The sequence below is a fragment of the Pristiophorus japonicus genome, chromosome 19, assembly GCF_044704955.1.
Source record: "Pristiophorus japonicus isolate sPriJap1 chromosome 19, sPriJap1.hap1, whole genome shotgun sequence".
Lineage (NCBI taxonomy): Eukaryota > Metazoa > Chordata > Chondrichthyes > Pristiophoridae > Pristiophorus > Pristiophorus japonicus.
The window spans coordinates 99,083,455-99,107,131 of NC_091995.1; the positions used below are offsets into that span (position 1 = coordinate 99,083,455).

Consider the following 23,677-nt stretch of genomic DNA (forward strand, 5'->3'; position numbering starts at 1 on the left):
AGGGGATTGAGGTTTACGGAACCAAGGCGGGTAAATGGAGTAAAGATACAGATCAGCCAGGATCCAGTTGAATGGTGGAACAGGCTCGAGGGGCTGAATGGCCTCCTCTTGGTCTGTGTTCTGCGAAAAACCCTGAGTTTTGGGACTCTGCTATACGTTTGTTTAAAGTTCAATGTGTGGTGGGCACGGTAACATTCACTGATTTTTTTTGCTTACAGTCCATGATCAGAAACTGATCTCAATGGCGCACGACCATTCAGTACACAGTGTGGAGGGCTCTGTGTCAACACCAGGGACTGTCCCAGTGATCACTGCAAGTGCAACGGAGAAAGCGTTTAGCATCTCCCGCATCCTCGGCCCTGAACACCCATCGCTTTTCACTCAGTATGCCCAGCCACAAAATCAACCCGCCAAATACTTTAAAAACAGATGTTTATTGCAGTCAATTAAATAAATCACCGTCTGAAACGGAGCGATTAACCAGAGAGACAGCGATGGCAGCGATGGGCGTGGAGCGTTCCGGGTGATGGGGGTCCGGAGTATTCATCTGGACCGCTCCGCAATTCTCCTTATGGCGATAACACACCCTGGAATTCTGCAATGTAAAGACAGCAGTTTTTACTTTTTTGTAAGTTATTTTCTGTCCTCTTCCCCCTCCCCAGTGCGGGCAGCCCCCAGGCCGAAAGCAAGGAGAGAGGCACCCACTGTCTGCAGGAGACATCCGGGGGTGGTCCAACCGGCAATGCTCCCTCCAATTTATCCCCATCCCAGGAAGACATGCCGTCTCCCGACTGAGAGTCAGTGTGTGTGGGACCCGTACCCCACTGAGAGTCAGTGTGTGTGGGACCCATACCCCAGTGAGAGTCAGTGTGTGTGGGACCCGTACCCCAGTGAGAGTCAGTGTGTGTGGGACTGTACCCCAGTGAGAGTCAGTGTGTGTGGGACTGTACCTCAGTGAGAGTCAGTGTGTGTGGGACCCATATCCCAGTGAGAGTCAGTGTGTGTGGGACCCGTAGCCCAGTGAGAGTCAGTGTGTGTGGGACTGTACCCCAGTGAGAGTCAGTGTGTGTGGGACTGTACCTCAGTGAGAGTCAGTGTGTGTGGGACCCATATCCCAGTGAGAGTCAGTGTGTGTGGGACCCGTACCCCAGTGAGAGTCAATGTGTGTGGGACCTGTACCCCAGTGAGAGTCAGTGTGTGTGGGACCTGTACCCCAGTGAGAGTCAGTGTGTGTGTGGGACTGTACCCCAGTGAGAGTCAGTGTGTGTGGGACCTGTACCCCAGTGAGAGTCAATGTGTGTGTGGGACCCATACCCCAGTGAGAGTCAGTGTGTGTGGGACCTGTACCCCAGTGAGAGTCAGTGTGTGTGTGGGACCCGTACCCCAGTGAGAGTCAGTGTGTGTGGGACCTGTACCCCAGTGAGAGTCAGTGTGTGTGGGACTGTACCCCAGTGAGAGTCAGTATGTGTGAGACCCGTAGCCCAGTGAGAGTCAGTGTGTGTGGGACCCGTACCCCAGTGAGAGTCAGTGTGTGTGGGACTGTACCCCAGTGAGAGTCAGTGTGTGTGGGACTGTACCCCAGTGGGAGTCAGTGTGTGTGGTGGTACTGTACCCCAGTGAGAGTCAGTGTGTGTGGGACTGTACCCCAGTGAGAGTCAGTGTGTGCGGGACCCGTACCCCAGTGAGAGTCAGTGTGTGTGGGACTGTACCCCAGTGGGAGTCAGTGTGTGTGGGACTGTACCCCAGTGAGAGTCAGTGTGTGTGGGACTGTACCCCAGTGAGAGTCGGTGTGTGTGGGACTGTACCCCAGTGAGAGTCAGTGTGTGTGGGACTGTACCCCAGTGAGAGTCAGTGTGTGTGGGACCTGTACCCCAGTGAGAGTCAGTGTGTGTGTGGGACTGTACCCCAGTGAGAGTCAGTGTGTGTGGGACCTGTACCCCAGTGAGAGTCAATGTGTGTGTGGGACCCATACCCCAGTGAGAGTCAGTGTGTGTGGGACCTGTACCCCAGTGAGAGTCAGTGTGTGTGTGGGACCCGTACCCCAGTGAGAGTCAGTGTGTGTGGGACCTGTACCCCAGTGAGAGTCAGTGTGTGTGGGACCCGTACCCCAGTGAGAGTCAGTGTGTGTGTGGGACCCGTACCCCAGTGAGAGTCAGTGTGTGTGGGACCTGTACCCCAGTGAGAGTCAGTGTGTGTGGGACTGTACCCCAGTGAGAGTCAGTATGTGTGAGACCCGTAGCCCAGTGAGAGTCAGTGTGTGTGGGACCCGTACCCCAGTGAGAGTCAGTGTGTGTGGGACTGTACCCCAGTGGGAGTCAGTGTGTGTGGTGGTACTGTACCCCAGTGGGAGTCAGTGTGTGTGGTGGTACTGTACCCCAGTGAGAGTCAGTGTGTACGGGACCCATACCCCAGTGAGAGTCAGTGTGTGTGGGACTGTACCCCAGTGGGAGTCAGTGTGTGTGGGACTGTACCCCAGTGAGAGTCAGTGTGTGTGGGACTGTACCCCAGTGAGAGTCGGTGTGTGTGGGACTGTACCCCAGTGAGAGTCAGTGTGTGTGGGACTGTACCCCAGTGAGAGTCAGTGTGTGTGGGACTGTACTCCAGTGAGAGTCAGTGTGAGTGGGACCCATACCCCAGTGAAAGTCAGTGTGTGTGGGACCCGTACCCCAGTGAGAGTCGGTGTGTGTGGGACTGTACCCCAGTGAGAGTCAGTGTGTGTGGGACTGTACCCCAGTGAGAGTCAGTGTGTGTGGGACCCATACCCCATTGAGAGTCAGTTTGTGTGGGACTGTACCCCAGTGAGAATCACTGTATGTGGGACTGTACCCCAGTGAGAGTCGGTGTGTGTGGGACTGTACCCCAGTGAGAGTCAGTGTGTGTGGGACCCGTACCCCAGTGAGAGTCAGTTTGTGTGGGACCAGTACCCCAGTGAGTGTCAGTGTCTGATGAACTGTACCCTGGGGAGAGTCAGCACCTTCAGGGTCTGTACCCCAGGGAGAGTCAGCACCTTCAGGGTCTGTACCCCAGGGAGAGTCAGCACCTTCAGGGTCTGTACCCCAGGGAGAGTCAGCACCTTCAGGAACTGTACCCCAGGGAGAGTCAGCATCTTCAGGGTCTGTACCCCAGGGAGAGTCAGCACCTTCAGGGTCTGTACCCCGGGGAGAGACAGCACCTTCAGGGTCTGTATCCCAGGGAGAGTCAGCACCTTCAGGGTCTGTACCCCGGGGAGAGTAAGCACCTTCAGGAACTGTACCCCAGGGAGAGTCAGTACCTTCAGGGTCTGTACCCCAGGGAGAGTCAGCACCTTCAGGGTCTGTACCCCAGGGAGAGTCAGCACCTTCAGGGTCTGTACCCCGGGGAGAGTCAGCACCTTCAGGGTCTGTACCCCGGGGAGAGTCAGCACCTTCAGGGTCTGTACCCCGGGGAGAGTCAGCACCTTCAGGAACTGTACCCCAGGGAGAGTCAGCACCTTCAGGAACTGTACCCCAGGGAGAGTCAGCACCTTCAGGGTCTGTACCCCAGGGAGAGTCAGCACCTTCAGGAACTGTACCCCGGGGAGAGTCAGCACCTTCAGGAACTGTACCCCGGGGAGAGTCAGCACCTTCAGGAACTGTACCCCGGGGAGAGTCAGCACCTTCAGGAACTGTACCCCGGGGAGAGTCAGCACCTTCAGGAACTGTACCCCTGGGAGAGTCAGCACCTTCAGGGACTGTACCCCGGGGAGAGTCAGCACCTCCAGGAACTGTACCCCAGGGAGAGTCAGCACCTTCAGGGTCTGTACCCCGGGGAGAGTCAGCACCTTCAGAGTCTGTACCCCGGGGAGAGTCAGCACCTTCAGGGACTGTACCCCAGGGAGAGTCAGCATCTTCAGGGTCTGTACCCCGGGGAGAGTCAGCACCTTCAGGGTCTGTACCCCGGGGAGAGTCAGCACCTTCAGGGTCTGTACCCCGGGGAGAGTCAGAACCTTCAGGGTCTGTACCCCGGGGAGAGTCAGCACCTTCAGGAACTGTACCCGGGGAGAGTCAGCACCTTCAGGGTCTGTACCCCGGGGAGAGTCAGCACCTTCAGGGTCTGTACCCCTGGAGAGTCAGCACCTTCAGAGTCTGTACCCCGGGGAGAGTCAGCACCTTCAGGGACTGTACCCCGGGGAGAGTCAGCACCTTCAGGAACTGTACCCCAGGGAGAGTCAGCACCTTCAGGGTCTGTACCCCGGGGAGAGTCAGCACCTTCAGGGTCTGTACCCCAGGGAGAGTCAGCATCTTCAGGGTCTGTACCCCAGGGAGAGTCAGCACCTTCAGGGTCTGTACCCCAGGGAGAGTCAGTACCTTCAGGGTCTGTACCCCAGGGAGAGTCAGCACCTTCAGGAACTGTACCCCAGGGAGAGTCAGCACCTTCAGGGTCTGTACCCCAGGGAGAGTCAGCACCTTCAGGGTCTGTACCCCAGGGAGAGTCAGCACCTTCAGGAACTGTACCCCAGGGAGAGTCAGCACCTTCAGGGTCTGTACCCCAGGGAGAGTCAGCACCTTCAGAGTCTGTACCCCGGGGAGAGTCAGCACCTTCAGCGTCTGTACCCCAGGGAGAGTCAGCACCTTCAGGGTCTGTACCCCGGGGAGAGTCAGCACCTTAAGAGTCTGTACCCCGGGGAGAGTCAGCACCTTCAGGGTCTGTACCCCAGGGAGAGTCAGCACCTTCAGGGTCTGTACCCCGGGGAGAGTCAGCATCTTCAGGGTCTGTACCCCAGGGAGAGTCAGCACCTTCAGGAACTGTACCCCGGGGAGAGTCAGCACCTTCAGGAACTGTACCCCGGGGAGAGTCAGCACCTTCAGGAACTGTACCCCAGGGAGAGTCAGCACCTTCAGGGACTGTACCCCGGGGAGAGTCAGCACCTTCAGGGACTGTACCCCGGGGAGAGTCAGCACCTTCAGGGTCTGTACCCCGGGGAGAGTCAACACCTTCAGGGTCTGTACCCCGGGGAGAGTCAGCACCTTCAGGAGAGGGGAAAAGATGATGATAAATTACACAATTGCTGATACTAAAATAAAATTGCCGTTTAAACAATAATTATCCCATTTCTCCGTGTGTACAATTAACCTTCTGCCTGAGTGTACAATCACGGTAATTCGGGGTGGGAGCGAGGAGCAGAGAGATGTTTGTAAATGTTTCAAAACTTACCAGAAAAATCGATCCTCCCATCACCATCCACATCTCCATCTGACACAAAACTGTCCGTCTCAGAGTCACTCAACACGCGGGCTCCTGCGTAGAAATACTGAAGGAACGACCTTTAATAAAAACAGGAGCCTATGATAAAAACCCAGAGAGAGGAGCGCAGTGTGTCTGTTAGATGTGTGCGTTGTATAGCAGCTGGTGTATAATGCGGAGAGATGTGAAGTTATCCACATCGCTGGTAAAAATAGAAAAGCAGAGTATTTTTTAAATGGTGAGAGATTGGGAAATGTTGGTGTTCAGAGGGACCTGGGTGCCCTTGTACACCAATCACTGAAAGTTAACCTGCAGGTACAGCAAGTGATTAAAGCAAATGGTATGTTGGCCTTTATTACAGGAGGATTTGAGTATAAGAGTAAAGACGTCTTACTGCAATTATACAGGGCCCTGGTGACCACACCTGGAGTATTGTGCACCGTTCTGGTCTCCTTACCTAAGGAAGGATATACTTGCCACAGAGGGAGTGCAACGAAGGTTCACCAGACTGATTCCTGGGATGGGGGGATTGTCCTATGAGGAGAGATTGAGTAGACTGGGCCGATATTCTCTAGAGTTTAGAAGAATGAGAGGTGATCTCATTGAAACATACAACATTCTTACAGGGCTTGACAGGGTGGATGCCTGAGATGAGGAGAAATTTCTTCACTCAGAGGGTGGTGAATCTTTGGGATTCTCTGCCCCAGGGGGCTGTGGAGGCTCAGTCTTTGAGTATATTCAAGGCTGAGATCGATAGATTTTTGGATATTAAGGGAATCGAGGGATATGGGGACAGTGCAGGAAAGTGGAGTTGAGGGCGAAGATCAGCCATGATCTCACTGAATGGTGGAGCAGGCTCGAGGGGCCGAATGGCCGACTCCTGCTCCTATTGCATGTTAATGTTTGGAGGGAAGGGAGGAGTTTCCTACTTGAGCTCGTTCTTCTCGATGAAACCGCTTTTGTCATCGTCGAGAATGGCGAAGATTTTCTTGATCTCTTCTGCGGATTTCTTGGCCAGGCCAGAGGTTTTGGAGAATTTCTTGAGGTGGAAGGAGCCGGGATCTGGAACAGGACAGAGTGAGTAACAGGAGAGTGTCTGAGGATCGTTCATTGTGTGGCCCCGGGCAGCTCAGGGTTCCTGGGGAAACGAGGGAATCCCAAACTCCTCCAAGTCTCTGCAATGCTCATAAATCAACTTCAACACAGGAGCCAAGACCCAGGGACTGGCAGCGACACTCTGTGGCACCCTTCTACAAAACATTTCAATCCAGACCAGAACATGGTGGTGCAGAACCAAAACCCAGACAATCTGTCACAGGGAGGGGTCAGGGGTCAGAGTGCTACACCAGGGGTCAGAGAGTTACACCAGAGGTCAGAGTGCTACACCAGGGGTCAGAATGCTACACCAGGGGTCAGAGAATTACACCAGGGATCAAGGGTCAGAGTGCTATACAAGGGATCAGAGTGCTACACCAGGGGTCAGAGAGTTACACCAGGGGTCAGAGAGTTACACCAGGGGTCAGAGTGCTATACAAGGGATCAGAGAGTTACACCAGGGGTCAGAGAGTTACACCAGGGGTCAGAGTGTTACACCAGGGGTCAGAGTGCTACACCAGGGGTCAGAGAGTTACACCAGAGGTCAGAGTGCTACACCAGGGGTCAGAGAGTTACACCAGAGGTCAGAGTGCTACACCAGGGGTCAGAGAGTTACACCAGGGGTCAGAGAGTTACACCAGGAGTCAGAGTGTTACACCAGGGGTCAGAATGTTACACCAGGGGTCAGAATGCTACACCAGGGGTCAGAGAGTTACACCAGGGATCAAGGGTCAGAGTGCTATACAAGGGATCAGAGTGTTACATCAGGGGTCAGAGTGCTACACCAGGGGTCAGAGAGTTACACCAGGGGTCAGAGAGTTACACCAGGAGTCAGAGAGTTACACCAGGGGTCAGAGTATTACACCAGAGGTCAGAGTGTTATACCAGGGGTCAGAGTGCTACACCAGGGGTCAGAATGCTACACCAGGGGTCAGAGAGTTACACCAGGGATCAGAGTGCTACACCAGGGGTCAGAGAGTTACACCAGAGGTCAGAGTGCTACACCAGGGGTCAGAATGCTACACCAGGGGTCAGAGAGTTACACCAGGGATCAAGGGTCAGAGTGCTATACAAGGGATCAGAGTGCTACACCAGAGGTCAGAGAGTTACACCAGGGGTCAGAGAGTTACACCAGGGGTCAGAGTGCTATACAAGGGATCAGAGTGTTACACCAGGGGTCAGAGAGTTACACCAGGAGTCAGAGTGTTACACCAGGGATCAGAATGCTACACCAGGGGTCATAGAGTTACACCAGGGGTCAAGGGTCAGAGTGCTACACCAGGGGTCCGAGAGTTACACCAGGGATCAAGAGTCAGAGTGCTACACCAGGGGTCAGGGAGTTATACCAGGGGTCAGAGAGTTACACCAGGGATCAAGGGTCAGAGTGCTACACAAGGGGTCAGAGAGTTATACCAGGGGTCAGAGAGTTACACCAGGGATCAAGGGTCAGAGTGCTACACAAGGGATCAGAGAGTTACACCAGGGGTCAAAGTGTTACACCAGGAGTCAGACTGCTACACTAGGGGTCAGAGTGTTACCTGAGGATCAGTTGAGCAGGTTGGGCCTATACACATTGGAGTTCAGAAGAATGAGAGGTGATCTTATCGAAACATATAAGATAATGAGGGGGCTCGACAAGGTGGATGCAGAGAGGATATTTCCATTCATAGGGGAAACTAAAACTAAGGGACATAGGCTCAGAATAAGAGGCCGCCCATTTAAAACTGAGATGAGGAGGAATTTCTTCTCTCAGAGGGTTGTGAATCTGTGGAATTCTCTGCCCCAGAGAGCTGTGGAGGTTGGGTCATTGAATATATTTAAGGTGGAGCTGGACAGATTTTTGAGCGATAAGGGAGTAAGGGGTTATAGGGAGCGGGCAAGGAAGTGGAGCTGAGTCCATGATCAGACCAGCCTTTATTAAATGGTGGAGCAGGCTCAAGGGGCCAAATGGCCGACTCCTGTTCCTATTTCTTGTGTTCTTAGGTTACATAAGGGGGTTAGTGCGTTACAGGCGGGGGTCAGGGGTCTGTGCGTTACAGGTGGGGGTCAAAGGTCGGTGCATTAAAGGCGGGGGTCAGGGGTCAGTGTGTTGCAGGCAGGGGTCAGTGCGTTACTGGCAGGGGTCAAGGGTCGGTGCGTTATAGGCGGGGGTCAGGGGTTGGTGCATCACAGGCAGGGGCCAGGGTTTGGTGCGTTATAGTCAGGGGTCAAGGGTCGGTGCGTTATAGGCAGGGGCCAGGGTTTGGTGCATTATAGTCAAGGGTCAAGGGTCGGTGTGTTATAGGCAGGGGCCAGGGTTTAGTGCGTTATAGGCGGGGGTCAGGGGTCGGTGCGTTATAGGCGGGGGTCAGAGGTCAGTGCGTTACAGGTGAGGGTCAGTGCGTTATAGTCAGGGGTCAAGGGTCGGTGCGTTATAGGCGGGGGTCAGGGGTTGGTTCGTTACAAGCGGGGGTCAGGGGTTGGTGTGTTATAGTCAGGGGTCAAGGGTCGGTGCGTTATAGGCGGAGGTCAGGGGTTGGTTCGTTACAAGTGGGGGTCAGGGGCCGGTGCGTTACAGGTGGGGGTCAGGGGTCGGTGTGTTATAGGCGGGGGTCAAGGGTCGGTGCATTATAGGTGGGGGTCAGGGGTCGGTACGTTATAGGCGGGGTTCAGAGTGTCACTGTCAGCACCAAGCCACCTACAGCGGGCAGTCCCAGACACAAGCTGTTAGATTATCTCAGTGAACACAGTGACAGAGATGCTGTAATGAGGATCCGAGACCCTGGGACAGGGAGGGCTGAATTGTGGCTGGGTTCTGCTCACGTGGCTCAGGTTTCAGACCCCGCGGAACCGCAAGAGCCAACAACAATAGGCAATGAGGAGGTATTGTTTGAAGTGCAGTGAGTGGCTTCACCTTTGCATTCAGCGAGAGCAGCAGCCACGTCACCAGCAGCGAGGAAATCAGTAATCTTCATCGTCAACCTGTGAACCACAAGTCGTCAGACAACAGTAACCACACTTCAAAAAGTGTTTCAATGGCGGTAAAGTGCTTTGGGACGTCCGGAGGTCCTGAAAGGCGTTATATAAATGCAAGTCTTTCTTTCATTACAGTCTGGATTACCATTCATTAAATAAATACTGTAAACCCTTGGCACTGCTGACTAACTCTCTATGAAGATCTCCGAGTGTAACTCTATCATAGGACCAGGATGAGACCATTCAGCCCCTCGAGCCTGTTCCACCAATCAATGAGTTCATGGCTGAGCTCTATCAGTTTAACCCGCTCTATATGAAGATCTCCCAGTCTAACTCCCTCTCTATGAATCTACCTCCCTCAGATCTCTCTGTCTGTTAAAAGTCTCCAGTCTTCATGGATGTTACAAGGACACAAGTGGATGAAGAATTCCCTTTCGATATTAGCTCGTCCTCGGTGAAATTCTCAGCAACCCGATGTTTCGGAGGTGACCATGGAGGAGCGAGTGGGAGCAAAAACCCTTGAAGCATAAACTCTGTTGCTGCTCTATCTGATCATACGGGACCTAAAACCCTGGCTGTTAAGACTTTCATTTTGAATTATTTCACACGCCTAACAAAGTGTAGTAGAATACTTAATTATCTCCAGGACCTTGAGCACAAAAAATTTAGGCTGACACTCCAATGCAGTACTGAGGGAGCGCTGCACTGTCGGAGGGGCAGTACTGAGGGAGTGCCGCACTGTCGGAGGGGCAGTACTGAGGGAGTGCCGCACTGTCGGAGGGACAGTACTGAGGGAGTGCTGCACTGTCGGAGGGACAGTACTGAGGGAGTGCTGCACTGTCGGAGGGGCAGTACTGAGGGAGTGCTGCATTGTCGGAGGGGCAGTACTGAGGGAGTGCCGCACTGTCGGAGGGGCAGTACTGAGGGAGCATCGCACTGTCGGAGGGGCAGTACTGAGGGAGCATCGCACTGTCGGAGGGGCAGTACTGAGGGAGTGCTGCACTGTCGGAGGGTCATACTGAGGGAGCGCCGCACTGTCGGAGGTGCCATCTTTCGGATGAGATGTTAAACTGAGGCCCCGTCTGCTTTCTCAGCTGGATGTAAAAGATCCCATGGCAAGATTTTGACAAAGAGCAGGGGAGTTCTCCCCCGTGTCCTGGGGCCAATATTTACATCACTAAAACAGATTATCTGCTCATTACCACATTGCGGGAGCTTGCTGTGCACAAATTGGCTGTCGTGTTTCCCACATTACAAAAGTGACTGCGCTCCAAAAAGTACTTCATTGGCTGTAAAGTGCTTTGAGACGTCCGGTGGTCGTGAAAGGCGCTATAGAAATGCAATTGTTTCTTTTCGTGTCTCTCTGATGGTTATTGAAGGAGGTTAAATAGCACTCACCCTTGTGCTGGTCTGTGTCTCGGGCAGCGACTTGAGGGATGAAGACTTGTATCTGTTGCCAGCTCCGAGCATGGCCTTTATATACAGGCCGCATGGCACTGATTTTAATGGCAGTTACAAAGGGGAGGGACCTGGATGATCGACACCATCGGGATGGTGTGAGAATGGGTCTGTTGAGGTCAGAGCTTGTGCTGTTTACACTGCAGACAAAGCTGAACAGGATTACACTAGGGGAGCGAGTGTGAATAGGCGTTCTCAGCTCTCCCCCCACCATCCCTCATCATCTGCTGCCCCCACACCGGGCAGGAAGCTGTCTGAACGCAGATGTTAAAGTAAACACCATCGCGCCTGTGCTGGTCCTGGGGCCAATATTTATCCCTCAACCAACATCACTAAAACAGATTATCTGGTCATTATCACATTGCTGTGTGTGGGAGCTTGCTGTGCGCAAATTCGCTGCTGTGTTTCCCACATTACAACAGTGACTACACTCGAAAAGTACTTCATTGGCTGTAAAGCGCTTTGAGACGTCCGATGGTTGTGAAAGGCGCTATATAAATGCAAGTCTTTCTTTTTCTTTTTACATGATAGTGTCGGAATAGGTCTCGCCAAACACTTTACCCACAATGAATCGCCTGGAAGGACAGTCACTGGTTATGAAGCTAAATTGTCCGCCGTACTGCACACAGCAAGATCCCAGCAGCAGTGAGAGGAAAGACCTGTTTTTGGTGGCGTTGGTTAGCGGGAGATCTATTGTCCAGGATCCTTGCTCATCTTCAAATAGTGCCGTGGGATCTCCAACCCCTTCCGGAACGACTGCAGCAAGGAGAAAGCAGCTGCTTTAATGTCCTACCCAAATGATGGATTCTCCAACAGTGCGACACTCCCCCAATACTGCCCCTCCGACAGTGAGACACTCCCTCAGTACTGCCCCTCCGACAGTGAGACACTCCCTCAGCACTGCCCCTCCGACACTGCGGCACTCCCTCAGTACTGCCCCTCCGACAGTGAGACACTCCCTCAGTACTGCCACTCCGACAGTGCGGCACTCCCCCAGTACTGCCCCTCCGACAGTGAGACACTCCCTCAGTACTGCCACTCCAACAGTGCGGCACTCCCTCAGTACAGCCCCTCCGACAGTGCGGCACTCCCTCAGTACAGCCCCTCAGACAGTGCGGCACTCCCCCAGTACTGCCCCTCCGACAGTGAGACACTCCCTCAGTACTGCCCCTCCGACAGTGCGGCACTCCCTCAGTACTGCCCCTCCGACAGTGAGACACTCCCTCAGTACTGCCCCTCCGACAGTGCGGCACTCCCTCAGTACTGCCCCTCCGACAGTGCGGTGCTCCCTCAGTACTGCCCCTCCGACAGTGTGGCGCTCCCTCAGTACTGCCCCTCGCACAGTGCGGCGCTCCCTCAGTACTTCCCCTCTGACAGTGCGGCACTCCCTCAGTACTGCCCCTCCGACAGTACGGCACTCCCTCAGTACTGCCCCTCCGACAGTGCGGCACTCCCTCAGTACTGCCCCTCCGACAGTGCGGCGCTCCCTCAGTACTGCCCCTCCGACAGTGCGGCGCTCCCTCAGTACTGCCCCTCCGACATTGCGGCGCTCCCTCAGTACTGCCTCTCCGACAGTGCGGCACTCCCTCAGTACTGCCCCTCCGACATTGCGGCGCTCCCTCAGTACTGCACTGGAGTGACAGCCGAGGTTATGTGGTCACGTGCTTGACCGGGGATTTATTAATAACACAAATGGGTCCAATACTGTCTTTGCAAACTGATTGCTACGACATTCGTGCAAATGTTTGAAACAAAAATGGATGAAATGTGGAGACAGTTGGGAAGGAAATGCCACACTGCACACAGTTGCTGACTGGGTTAAACGCTGTCCGAGTCAACACGGAAAGTTAGCGGCCCTCCTTATTTTGAGCGTCTGGTGGAGATTCTGGTGCTGAAGGGGCTTCAGTGTGCCCTGGGTCGGGGAACGGGGAGACATCAGCCAGGGTTCCTGCTCCCGATCACTCGCCTGGGTTACCCAATGGGAAGAGAACGTGTGTGGGCTGTGGGTGGGGGGCAGCATCTCCCAGACAGGCTAGGAATGTGGTGGGCGCACTCGTGAGGTGTCAGAGTCCTGCTCCTGTGTAATTGAGCCCAGCGGACGGAGTGCCGCGAGAGCCAGCGAGGGGAGCACTATGGGCAGGGGCAGGTCAGTGTGGGCTTTGCGTATTGACACCGGGACTCTCGGTAAATATGCAGCGTTATGTGAGCACACAGGTGTGTCATTCATATAATCACAGCTGCTGCGATGCCATTGTGTGTTGTAGAAAGCAAGGTCACCTCCGTTCCTGATACAGGGCCCTTAGTGTAGAAAATGTCCCCAACTGCTTGACAGAGCTGAAATCAGGCCTGGAACTTCGGTCGGAAAAGAACAAAGGGAATATGGCTGAAGAGGAAGGATTGAGGGGTATGGTCGAGAGTTAGTGAGGCAGGCAGGGTGAGGGGAAGGGAATCCGCCTGTACAGAGCCCCTGCCTCAGCTCATCCACTGTTCAAGGCCTCATCCGTGCCTTTGTTATCTCGAGACTTGACTATTCCAACGCACTCCTGGCTGACCTCCCACGTTCCAGCCTATGTAAACTTGAGCTCATCCAAAACTCACTGCCCCGTGTCCTAACTCGCACCGAGTCCCGCTCACCCATCACCCCCTGTGCTCACTGACCCGTGTCCTAACTCACACCGAGTCCCACTCACCCATCACCCCCTGTGCTCACTGACCCGTGTCCTAACTCACACCGAGTCCCACTCACCCATTACCCCCTGTGCTCGCTGCCCCGTGTCCTAACTCGCACCGAGTCCCACTCATCCATCACCCCCTGTGCTCACTGACCTACATTGGCTCCTGGTCAAGCAATGCCTTAATTTCAAAATTCTCATCCTAATTTTCAAATCCCTCCATGGCCCTCGCCCCTCCCTATCTCTGTAATCTCCTCCAGCCCCACAACCCCCCGAGATCTCTGCGCTCCTCTAATTCTGCCCTCCTGACCATCCCTGATTATAATCGCTCCATCATCGGTGGCCGTGCCTTCTGTTGCCTGGGCCCCAAGCTCTGGAACTCCCTCCCTAAACCTCTCCGCCTCTCTACCTCTCTCTCCTCCTTTAAGACCTTACCTCTTTGAACAAGCTTTTAGTCACCTGTCAGCATATCTCCTTCTGCAGCTCGGTGTCAAATTTTGTTTGATCAAGCTCCTGGGACGTTTTACTACATTAAAGGCGCTATATAAATGAAAGTTGCTGCCGTGACTGTCAGTAGACAGTGTATGTGTGTGGCTGTCAGATAAGAACAGGAGTGAGCTTAACGGAATGTTGTGCTGATCACAGTACCCTGTTAAAACACAACTCCTCATGGGACTGTTTGTGGTGTCAGTGTGGAGGCCACACATCGGGAGGGACCACTGACTCCAGGCCCCAGAATTTAAAGCTACTTTACTTGGTAACTGTGTTATTGTATAACAATATTGCTCTGTTACTATACTGGAAGGTTACAATGTTCCCGGGTTAGAATTTGACTAATTATCACTATATCACGATGCAGCGCTGTTCCTTCATAACATGGAATGAGTGATGAAAGCATCACTCTGTGTGAAATATGAGGGGATTTGAGGGAAGTGTCTTCACCCAGAGGGTGGTGGGGGTCTGGAACTCACGGCCTGAAAGGGTGGTAGAGGCAGAAACCCTCACCACATTTAAAAAGTACCTGGATGTGCTCCTGAAGTGCCGTAACCTACAGGGCTACGGACCCAGGGCTGGAAAGTGGGATTAGGCTGGGTAGCTCTTTGTCGACCAGAGCGGACACGATGGGCCGAATGGCCTCCTTCCATGCTGTAAATTTCTCTGATTCTATAATTCTATGAAATTTTGAGTTATGCAATTTTTATTTCACCCAGTCTCAGCTGCTATTTCTCTTGGAATTTTAAATACGCTTCTAGTTTTTAAGTCGGTTCCCTGAGGGTTTACACATTGAAGCTCTGTTTGGGCTCACAGGAACCACAGGGTCAAAATCAAAACTCCAAAATAATAAGGCTTGTAGTTATATACCTCCATTTTCGATCAAGATATCTGGAAGTGTTTCACACAGTGAAATACATTTGCCCGTTATTACATAGGCTGGCTGTCTTTGTTATGGTCGGTCCAGCCACGTCCCATTATTGCACCAACTGATGTGAGAAATGGAGAGTTTTGACTGCAGTTTAACAATTAACTGAGGGAGCGCCGCACTGTCGGAGGGGCAGTACTGAGGGAACGCCGCACTGTCGGAGGGGCAGTACTGAGGGAGCGCCGCACTGTCGGAGGGGCAGTACTGAGGGAGTGCCGCACTGTCGGAGGGGCAGTACTGAGGGAGCGCCACACTGTCGGAGGGGCAGTACTGAGGGAACGCCACACTGTCGGAGGGGCAGTACTGAGGGAGTGCCGCACTGTCAGAGGGGCACTACTGAGGGAGTGCCGCACTGTCGGAGGGGCAGTACTGAGGGAGCGCCGCACTGTCAGAGGGGCAGTACTAAGGGAGCACCGCACTGTCGGAGGGGCAGTACTGAGGGAGTGCCGCACTGTCAGAGGGGCAGTACTGAGGGAGCGCCGCACTGTCGGAGGGGCAGTACTGAGGGAGTGCCGCACTGTCGGAGGGGGAGTACTGAGGGAGTGCCGCACTGTCAGAGGGGCAGTACTGAGGGAGCACCGCACTGTCGGAGGGGCAGTACTGAGGGAGTGCCGCACTGTCAGAGGGGCAGTACTGAGGGAGCGCCGCACTGTCGGAAGGGTAGTACTGAGGGAGCGCCGCACTGTCGGAAGGGTAGTACTGAGGGAGTGCCGCACTGTCGGAGGGGCAGTACTGAGGGAGCGCCGCACTGTCGGAAGGGTAGTACTGAGGGAGCGCCGCACTGTCGGAGGGGTAGTACTGAGGGAGTGCCGCACTGTCAGAAGGGCAGTACTGAGGGAGCACCGCACTGTCGGAGGGGCAGTACTGAGGGAACGCTGCACTGTCGGAGGTGCCGTTTTTCAGATGAGATGTTAATCCTAGGCCCTTTCAGATAGACGTACAAGGTCCCATGGGCACTATTTCGAAAAAGAGCAGGGGCGTTCTCTCCGGTGTCCTGTGACCAATATTTATCCCTCAACCAACATCACTAAAACAGATTATCTGGGTCATTATCACATTGCTGTTTGTGGGAGCTTGCTGTGCGCAAATTGGTTGCTGCGTTTTCCACATTACAACAGTGACTGCACTCCAAAAGTACTTCATTGACTGTAAAGCGCTTCGGGACGTCCTGATGTTGTGAAAGGCGCTATAGAAATGCAAGTTCTTTCTGGAAGGTATCCTGGGAGGACAGTCAGCCCACAGGTCCCTCTCCCTGGAGGGTCACTGGGCTGAGTGAGACTCTGCCTCTGCTCTCACCACACCTCCCCATTGTTTCCCACACTGTACAGGGGCTTGCCCACTGTGCTCACACTGCCTGGTGCTCATGCACTGAGTGAATCCACTGCTGTCCTTCCAATGGGCATCAATAAACAGCAGTTACCTCATCGCCTAGCACATTCCTCCTCTATCTGGTTCCTAGTCCCCTTTAGGAATCTTTCCAACTCCCAGGTTATTCCTTATCCAGTACCACTCTGTCCCATCCCGGAGCTTTCCACTATACCCGTTTCACATTCCAATCTTAACTCTGGTCCGATAATTCCATATGTTGGCACGATATTCTAATGACACGTCAATATTTCATCAGTAGACAGACTTTATTTGCTTTCCTAACCTCAGAACTCATCAACCTTGGAGCTCAAGGACATTTCTACAGCCTGTTCCCTTATCATTTACCTGTTCAAGGACAATCTGCTCAAACATGCCGCCCTGCACGCAACTGCACAACAGTAACTATGGAGTAACCTGTTATTTTCTAAAGACTATTGAAACAGCATGCTTTGTAAACAGAAGCTCTACACCACTACAATATGCTCCGTTACTGGCTTATATCGAAAAACAAAGTCCACACTGAGAGATCAGCAGATTGAAATCTTGTGTCCAGGGCTGGAGACAGTGCAGCGAGGAGTCTGTCTATCTCTCCGTCTCATTCACTGTTTTTCTCTCTGTCTCCATCTCTCTCCCTCTGTCTCTGTCACTCTCTGTATTCACTCGCTCTGTCTCTCTCTCTCTCTCTCTGTGTCTCTCTGTCTCTATCTCTGTCTCTCTCCCACTCTCTCTCTCTCACTCTGTCTTTCACCCTCTTTCTCTCTCTCTCTTTCTCTGTCTCTCTCCCATTCTCTCACTCTCTTTCTCTGCCTCTCTCCCATTCTCGCGCTCTCTCCCTCTCTCTGTCTCTCTCCCATTCTCTCACTCTCTTTCTCTCTCTCTCTCTCTGCCTCTTTCCCATTCTCTCTCTCTGTCTCTCTCGCTCTCTCTCTGTCTCCCTCTCTTCATGTCAGGAGCCATGCCCTGTAGTACCATTGGGCTCTGCTGCGGATACAGAGACTGTCTGAACGTGTGAGGCCATCTCCCCACAACTCCTTTCGTTAACCAGTCGCTGTAAGCTGATGGTGGGCCCTTGGATGCTTTCCACTCCCCACAGCCCGGCTGGTTCACAACAAGCCGTAGGATCGCCCTGGGCCTGCCCTCAGCTGCTCCGTGACTCAGCTAAGGATGGCTAGAACAGAGGCACCGGGGCTGGGGGTGGGGGGGCTTGGGGTGGGGGTGGGGGAGCTGGGAGCGAGTGGGTGGGGGTGGAGGTGTCGGGGTGGGGTTGCTGGTTGTGGAGGGTATCCCCCCTCGGGACACGGCTGGGGGTCTCCCCACCTTTCTCCGCCACAGTCTCTGGCCACGGGTAATAGGTCCTCACTGTACAGTATAAATGTACACGAGGCCCATACTTGAGAGAAGGTCACTCTGTGACCAGTTACCTTTATTACCAATACCTCAAGAACATGAAGGTGGGTGGAGCTTCCCCTATTATACCCAGAAAGTCCAGATTAGGAGTGTCTCCCACAAGTTCGACCCCTGTGGTCAATGTTCTCAAGGTCAGATTATGATAGTTACAATGATAGTTGAATACATGACATCACCTCCCCCCCCAAAGTCTTATTGGGATCACAGGTTAAGTCTCTCTGGTGGTTTACGCTCCCTTGTAGAGCGCCTGAGTTGGGGCTCCGGTTGTTGGGCGCTGGCCTGAGTGTCTGCTGTTTGTGGTGCCTCAGGCCTGTCCGGACTGCCCACAGTGACTGGGCTCTCCTCCCTTTGGTTCCGGTGTTCGGTCACCTGTGGTGGAGTAAACTCTACATCGTGTTCTTCCTCTGCTTCTTCTATGGGGTTGCTGAACCTCCTTTTTGTTTGATCCACATGTTTGCGGCAGATTTGTCCATTGGTAAGTTTAACTACCAGAATCCTATTTCCCTCTTTGGCAACCACAGTGCCTGCGAGCCATTTGGGCCCTGCAGCGTAATTAAGGACAAAAACAGGGTCATTTACATCAATACATCGCGCCCTCGCATTCCTGTCATGGTAGTGATATTGTGACTGGCGCCTGCTCTCGACAATTTCTTTCATGGTGGGGTGTATAAGGGATAGCCGGGTTTTGAGCGTCCTTTTCATTAGCAGCTCTGCGGGTGGAACCCCTGTGAGCGAGTGTGGTCGGGATCTATAGGCCAACAGGAGGCGTGATAAGTGGCTTTGTAGGGAACCCCCTTGGAATCTGAGCATCCCCTGTTTGATTATCTGCACTGCTCGTTCTGCCTGGCCGTTTGAGGCCGGCTTGAACGGTGCCGTTCTGACATGGTTAATTCCATTGCCTGCCATGAAGTCCTGGAATTCAGTGCTTGTGAAGCACGGGCCATTGTCGCTGACCAAGACGTCCAGTAGACCATGGGCAGCGAACATTGCCCGTAGACTTTCTACCGTGTCAGAGGATGTGCTTGAATTTAAAATGGCACATTCAATCCATTTGGAGTAGGCGTGTACTACAACCAAAAACATTTTTCCCATGAAAGGACCTGCATAGTCCACATGGATGCGTGACCAAGGCTTGGCGGGCCAGGACCAGGGGCTAAGGGGGGCTTCCCTGGGTGCGTTGCCCAGCTGAGCACACGTGTTGCACCTGCGAACACAAAGTTCCAGATCTGCGTCTATCCCTGGCCACCAGACGTGTGACCTGGCAATTGCCTTCATCGTGACAATGCCCGGGTGCTCATTGTGAAATTCTCTGATGAACACCTCTCTGCCCTTCTGGGGCATGACTACTCGGTTTCCCCACAGTAGGCAATTGGCCTGAATCGAGAGTTCATCCTTGCGCCTGTAAAATGGTTTAAACTCCTCAGGGCATGCCTCGTACGTGGCTGCCCAGTCCCCATTCAGGACACATTTCTTAACTAAAGACAGTAGCGGGTCTTTATTAATCTGACGGGCTGTCACAGGTGAGCCTTCGCTTTCAAAAGCTTCAACAGCCATGACCATCTCAGCACCATGCTCGGTAGCCCCCTCAGTGGTGGCTAGTGGTAGCCTGCTGAGTGCATCGGCGCAGTTTTCAGTGTCCGGTCTGTGCCGAATTGTGTAGTCGTAGGCGGCTAACGTAAGTGCCCACCTCTGTATGCGGGCCGATGCATTCGCATTTATGGCCTTGTTGTCGGCCAAAAGGGACGTTAGGGGTTTGAGATCTGTCTCCAGCTCAAATTTCCTGCCAAACAGGTACTGGTGCATTTTTTTTACTGCATATACACATGCTAGCGCTTCCTTTTCTACCATCCCGTAGCCCCTTTCTGCCTGGGGCAGACTTCTGGAAAAATAAGCTACCAACTGTAACTGACCCTTGGCATTGACATGCTGCAACACACACCCGACCCCATAGGACGACGCATCGCACATTAAAACTAGTTTCTTACATGGGTCATATAACGTTAACAAATTGTGTGCTCTATCAAAAGCCCTTTCCTGGCTGTCCCCCCAGATCCAATCGCGACCTTTGCATAGGAGCACGTGTAGCGGCTCTAGCAGCGTGCTCAATTTGGGAAGAAAGTTACCAAAATAGTTCAGGAGCACCAGGAACGAACGCAGCTCCGTCGTGTTACGGGGTCTAGGTGCTCTCTGGATCGCTTCCGTTTTGGATGCAGTGGGGCTGATCCCGTCTGCTGCTACCCTCCTCCCCAGGAATTCTACCTCTGGAGCTAAGAAGACGCACTTCGCCTTTTTCAGTCGCAGCCCTACCCGGTCCAGTCAGTATAGCACCTCCCCCAGGTTGTGGAGGTGTTCTTCAGTATCACGACCCGTGATGAGGATGTCGTCCTGAAAAACCACCGTCCTTGGAATCGACTTGAGGAGGCTTTCCATATTTCGCTGAAAGATCGCGGCGGCCGAGCGAATCCCGAATGAACATCTGTTGTACTCAAACAACCCCTTGTGTGTCGTGATGGTGGTCAGCTTCTTCAACTCACTCGCCAGCTCCTGGGTCATGTAAGCTGAGGTCAGGTCCAATTTTGAAAAAAGTTTGCCACCGGATAGCGTTGCAAAAAGGTCCTCCGCTCTCGGTAGCGGGTACTGGTCTTGGAGTGACACCCGATTGATGGTGGCCTTGTAATCGCCACATATCCTGACTGACCCATCCGCCTTGAGCACCGGCACAATCGGGCTCGCCCAGTCACTGAATTCGACTGGCGAGATGATGCCTTCCCTCAGCAGGTGGTCTAATTTGCCTTCTATCTTTTCCCGCATCACGTACGGCACCGCTCTGGCCTTGTGGTGTACTGGCCTGGCGTCTGGGTTTATGTGAATCACGACCTTGGTCCCCATGAAAGTGTCGATTCCGGGTTGAAATAATGAGTCAAATTTGTCCAGTATCTGTGAGCATGATAATCGCTCCACAGAAGAAATTGCATTGACATCGCCCCATTTGCAGTTCATGACAGCAAGCCAACTCCTCCCCAGTAGTGCGGGACCGTCCCCCGGGACAATCCAGAGTGGCAACCTGTTCTCCGAATCTTTGTGGGTCACGACTACCGGGGCGCTGCCTAGCACCGGAATGATCTACTTTGTATATGTCCGTAGCTGTGCGTCAATCAGCAATAATTTTGGCCTCCTGGCCTTGGACACCCACAACCTTTCGAACTGTTTGATACTCATCGTGGACTGTCTGGCCCTCGTGTTCTAGCTCCATTAATACTGAGATGCCATTGAGGAGCACTTTCATCATTATCGGTGGCGTCCTGGTGTATGAACTGTATACGTGCTCCACATGAACTCACTGAACTTCAGCTTCCAGCGATTTCCCCCAGTGTCCATTTGGTCTCGTAGGGCTTACATCGGGCCCGTCCTCGTACATCAACCTGGCCACAGGCTTCCTGCACATACGCGCCAAGTGACCGCTGACGTTGCAGGTTCTGCAGGTATATTGCTGATACCTGCAAGTTCTGGCTGGGTGTTTGCCTCCACACCTCCAGCATGAGCTGGAGGCCCCATTGTTGGAAACAAAAGGTCCATTACCAGTCGATCGTCTCTGACTGTCTCTGTAACTGTCCTTAAGCGCACCATTAACAGGTGTTGATGGCCCCATTACTGGCTGCATTGTCCATTGCGATGGCATGAATCACCGTTCAGCTAGCCATTGTCTCTGTTGAATTCCCCCTTTTGGGTTCAACTGCATGCTGGGGCACGTCCGATTGCCCTTGTCTGCCTAGAGAACTGTGTGCTGCGTTAACAATGTTGACTCCCTGGTCGTTTGCCACATTTGAGCCAAGATTTTTGCCATAAATCATTCTGGTCTCTTCCTCCCCTGAGATAAATGTCTGGGCTATCAGAGCCGCCGCTTCCAAGGTGAAGTCTTTGGTCTCAATCAGTTTCCTGAAAACCCCAGCGTGCCCGATGCCCTCAATGAAAAAGTCTCGCAGCATCTCTGCTCTGCATGCATCTGGGAACTTACATAGACTCGCCAGTCGCCGGAGGTCTGCCACGAAGTCTGGAACGCTTTGTCCTTCTCGCCGCCGGTGCGTGTAAAACTGGTGTCTCGCTACGTGCATGCTGCTCACCGGTTAAGGTGTTCCCCGATCAACTTACTGAGCTCTTCGAACGTCTTGTCCGCTGGCTTCTCTGGCGCTAGAAGGTCCTTCATCAGGGAGTACGCCCTGGATCCACAAATCGTCAGGAGATGAGCCCTGCGTTTGTCGGCCGAATCCTGTCCCAGCCATTCCTTAGTGACAAAACTTTGCTGTAATCTCTCAATAAAGTCGTCCCAATCATCACCAACACAGTACCTCTCGTCTGTGCTAATAGTGGCCATGCTCGCGTGGTTTAAATCCCAGTTTCTCATCTCAAATAATATGTCCTTACTATACAGTATAAATGCACATGAGGCCCATACTAGAGAGACGGTCACTCTGTGACCAGTTACCTTTATTACCAAGACCTCAAGAGCATGAAGGTGGGTGGAGCTTCCCCTTTTATACCCAGAAAGTCCAGGTTAGGAGTGTCTCCCACAAGTTCGCCCCCTGTGGTCAATGTTCTCAAGGTGTACAACTTAGGTCAGTTTATACATGGGTTACAATGATAATTGAATACTGACAACGGGAGCCAGTTCTTGTCTCAGATTTCCCGTGCTGCCCCTCCCACCCGGCTATTCTGCTGGAACCATTGACAGCTCCTCTCGACCCAGCTTTTGTTTCTTTACTTGTCCCATTACTGCCCTCTATTGCCTCGCTCCATCATCTCTTGCGTATTTCAATCAGTCCCACCCTCCATCCTATCACAGACCGCTTGCCCCTCCCCCTGTACCCTGACTCTGAACCTGATTACAAACTGTCGAATCTCGAACACCGAGGAAATGCTGCAAAGCTGAAATAAAACCATAAAATGCTGGAAACACTCAGCAGGTCGGGCAGCATCTGTGGAGAGAGAAACAGAGAACGTTTCAGGTCGATGAGTTTTTTTCTTCTCTAATTTCCTGTTATGATGAAAGGTCGTTGACCTGAAACATTAACTCACTCCCTCTCAGCAACAGTTTGCATTGCTCTAGCACCTTTAGCGTAGTAAATCCCAGGAGGGATTATTGGACAGAATTTGACACCGAGATACAGAAGGAGATATTGGGACAGGTGACTAAAGGCTTGGTCACAGAGGCAGGTTTTAAGGAGCGTCTTAAAGGAGGAGAGAGAAGCGGGGAGGTTTAGTGAGGGAGTTCCAGAGCTTGGGGCCCAGGCAGCTGAAGGTATCACCACCACTCTCCACAGATGCTGCCCGACCTGCTGCATGTTTCCAGCATTTTCTGTTTGTATTCCTTTGTTAAAGCAGGGTCAAAGTTCCCAGTAACCCTCAGCACCTGGAGATATACCACTAGCCCGGCTATTGAGTGTTGAATTACACCTGAATCATCTGAGGGAGGCCCTCGCCCTCTCACTGACCATCTGAGGGAGGCCCTCGCCCTCTCACTGACCATCTGAGGGAGGCCCTCGCCCTCTCACTGACCATCTGAGGGAGGCCCTTGCCCTCTCACTGACCATCTGAGGGAGGCCCTCGCCCTCTCACTGACCATCTGAGGGAGGCCCTCGCCCTCTCACTGACCATCTGAGGGAGGCCCTCGCCCTCTCACTGACCATCTGAGGGAGGCCCTCGCCCTCTCACTGACCATCTGAGGGAGGCCCTCGCCCTCTCACTGACGAGCTGGCCTTGTCCATGGGAATAAACACTCCAGCCTTGTGTGTGACAGTCGTTCCTCACTTACTGATCCAGCTGGGAGGATGCAGGAGGAAGGAGTTGCCTTGACCTTCGAGCATTTGTAACAAGATTGCAATTGAAACAAACAGGTCCGTGCTTTCTGAGCAATATGTCACTCCAGCCCGGCCTCACGCAGACTATTGCTGCCACACGCAGACCCACCATTCACCAGTAGGGAGCATACGTGAGCTGCGATGGACTCAATCGGACAGGTGAGTCTCTGAGTAACCCTGTCAATCAGCAGGTCCCCCTTGTTCCGGGTACTGTGGGTGCACAGGGGTACAGGGGTCCCCCTTGT

The 23,677-nt window shown here is 53.3% G+C and overlaps 1 protein-coding gene across 1 annotated transcript; it reads right to left on the reverse strand.

The window, feature by feature from the left end:
- Positions 1-450: 450 nt before the first annotated feature.
- Positions 451-23,417, reverse strand: LOC139230565 (parvalbumin, thymic CPV3-like). The gene is made up of 5 exons (XM_070862392.1): positions 23,387-23,417; positions 9,191-9,258; positions 6,132-6,264; positions 5,173-5,282; positions 451-595 (listed from the first exon to the last, which is right to left on the reverse strand). Exons 2-5 carry the CDS (start codon positions 9,249-9,251, stop codon positions 570-572), a joined length of 330 nt encoding a protein of 109 aa, XP_070718493.1. The 5' UTR covers positions 9,252-9,258; positions 23,387-23,417; the 3' UTR covers positions 451-569.
- Between the last annotated feature and the right edge of the window lie 260 nt (positions 23,418-23,677).